Raw genomic sequence first — 2,500 nt, 5'->3', positions numbered from 1 at the left:
CAGTACGGGCGGTTTCAACGGATCGACATTCATGTCGGTCAGAATGACGCGCATCAGGCGCAACAGTTTGTACACCAGCACCGGATCGAAATGTAGCGATGGTCCGAGTGTGATAAACATGGGAAAGGCGTGCACTCGTAGCTTGGTCAGCGAGGTAACGGGTGGTGGTGCTAGCTTGCTCAGTGTACCGTAGGCCGCGGTCACCGAGCGTCCCTTGATATTCGCTGGCAGTGCACATTTGAGGCGATAGACGGGCTCGATGATGATGTGCAACAATCGGCAGAGGGCCCGTGCGATCGGTTCGTGCACGACCACCGATTGATCTGGCAGTTTACGGATCAGCTGCTGCGCCGTAGTCCAGTCGCCTATCAGCAGCAACGCTTCGCACAGGCCCCACTTCTGATTAAGACCGTACTTCTTCTCCGGTGCCATCTCCAGTTCCGGTTCCTGCTCCTGCTCCTTGTCCTTGTTCGTGAGTATCACGTTCAGCTTGCGGACGTACTCTTTCGCCTGCGCCATTTCCGCTTCCCAGTCCGCAATGATCGATTTGTCCGGTGGATTGAGCTGTCCGGAGGGAAGGATGGAACGTAGAGAGTGAATAGATGAGGAAGATGAATACCAAACCCCTGGGGGTGGATGGTGAGCACATACCCAGGCGTAAATGTCTTCCAGCTTGATGACACCATGCTGCAAGAGCAGGGCCGTCACCTTGAACAGCGATGCGGGCGTTTGCACGTCGGCAAAGTAGCGATACTTGTAGCCGAGCACCTCACAGATGATGTTACCATCGTTGATGTACGCCTGCAGCAGTGGAATGAAGATACGATCCTGCTCTGGCCGTGCTTCGAACGACTCGATGATGATGTCCAGCACGCGGTTCGGATCGAGGTTGAAACAGCCGATCAACGATTTGATTATCTCTAGTATGTCCTGCACCGTGATCGTACCGAGGCTAAACTCCTGATTCAGCTCGGTGATAAGCTTAGCGTATCCTTCGCTCTCCTCACGGAACAGATTGAACCGGCGCTGCTTATAGCTGCAGAGAGGCAGAAGATGGACATTTGATTAGGGAGCGGGAAAAGATGAGACTTCACCATCTGCTTACTAGAGCTTCGTCTTCACTTTAATGAAGCGTGTGTAGAAGCTCCGATTCTTGGTCGTGCCGACATCCTGTAGGGTGTCGATCTCCAGCCGCTCCTTCAGCAGCTTCTCCGACACGTAGCGATCCGTTTCCTTGACGATGTAACAGAAAATGGCACGCTCATCGCTCGTCGGTGCATCACCGCTGGCTGCGATCGTTGCCGTTTCCGCATCGAATATGCCGTAGATGTCCATAAGAATCGATGGAACATCATTGTGAAGGCTCTGCCGAAAGAAGAGACACCAAGAACGGTCATTAAGAGCATGAATCGACAGAACAGGACAAGCGATAGACTTACCACCAACTCGCCGATCATCAGCAGTACGCTTTCCTTCTTCAGCTGGCCATGGATCCCACGGGAGATCAGTTCGTAGACTGCCCGAGAGAATCCGTTCTTCCGATCGTTTTTCGCAAACAGCGGGCTCTGCTGATCGTCCTTCAGGAGCACTTTGCATTGTTTCAAGCTACGATTGGGGCCAGAAAAACAATCGGGAAGGTAATGATGAGTTAGGCAATCTTGCAAAACACCCGCCGTAGCCTTGTAAACACACGTCGCGGCACACACATACACACACGCGTATGAGCGCGCGGCCAAAGATGCGGCAGAGAAGGACGCGCGCGGGAGGAAATGGACAGATAGAAGGTTGAAGACGAATAATCGCGGTTTCTGGGATAGGAATTACGGGGAAAACGATGAAAAACGGAAATTCCGCGAAAGGTTTTCAGCAAACTTGACGTTTCAGATGCACACACACACACCGCGCGTGGGGCGCTGGACAGAGGCTTTTCTCGGCGTTGTCCTGCCCGTGCCACCGTGGGAAAATCTGGTCCACCTCCAACACGGACAGATTACGGCGTCACCGGAGGTCAATACTCACAATTCCGCCTTTCCGCTGCGTTCCCACGTCTTCCATATATCGGCGTTGAACATTTTGCGCGAGCTACGCCACAATCTCGGGGAAGGGCTGCTGTGGGGTGCGTGCGTTCGTGCTGCTGCGAGATCGTAGTCGGCCGATGTCACCAGCTTTCACGCACACACACGCCACAACGTTTTCACACCGGGTCTGTTTTCGGTTGATTATCGGTGGCACCACGGTGATAAAAATCAGCTAGCACGGAATTGAGATGCAGGGATGGATTCGGTTTTGTTAATTCCGCTTCTTTTGGTTAATTAATTCGGCCATCAGGGCTAGTCCACATAGCTTGCGACAACAATCGCGACACCTTGTCCATTTCTATAGTGAGACGGTCAGCTCAAAAAGACTCACTGTAATGAGTGAGCTGTTGCATTTTTTGCCGCAGGCAATATATTTTAATATTTTATTCTCCAAAAAACCCTTCTTAACGATTCCAAGCATT

The 2,500-nt window shown here is 52.2% G+C and overlaps 1 protein-coding gene across 2 annotated transcripts in view; it reads right to left on the bottom strand.

Annotated features, from left to right (window-relative positions):
- Window positions 1-2,288, bottom strand: part of LOC125950487 (THO complex subunit 2) — an 8,234-nt gene extending 5,946 nt beyond the window's left edge. Inside the window, exons 1-5 of one of the 2 annotated variants that reach the window (XM_049678521.1) lie at window positions 2,020-2,288; window positions 1,440-1,605; window positions 1,106-1,365; window positions 652-1,036; window positions 1-564 (exon numbers count right to left, since the gene is read on the bottom strand). The exon at window positions 1-564 is cut by the window's left edge and continues 345 nt beyond it. In XM_049678521.1, coding sequence (XP_049534478.1) covers window positions 1-564; window positions 652-1,036; window positions 1,106-1,365; window positions 1,440-1,605; window positions 2,020-2,072 — 1,428 coding nt within the window. In that variant the 5' untranslated portion in view covers window positions 2,073-2,288. The remainder of the gene's footprint in view (window positions 565-651; window positions 1,037-1,105; window positions 1,366-1,439; window positions 1,606-2,019) is intronic. The other variant, XM_049678522.1, reaches the window with a different exon arrangement.
- Between the last annotated feature and the right edge of the window lie 212 nt (window positions 2,289-2,500).

The sequence above is a fragment of the Anopheles darlingi genome, chromosome 2 (assembly GCF_943734745.1).
Source record: "Anopheles darlingi chromosome 2, idAnoDarlMG_H_01, whole genome shotgun sequence".
Classification (NCBI taxonomy): domain Eukaryota; kingdom Metazoa; phylum Arthropoda; class Insecta; order Diptera; family Culicidae; genus Anopheles; species Anopheles darlingi.
Note: the sequence above shows the minus strand (reverse complement) of the source record. Positions and strands in the feature narration are given on the sequence as shown.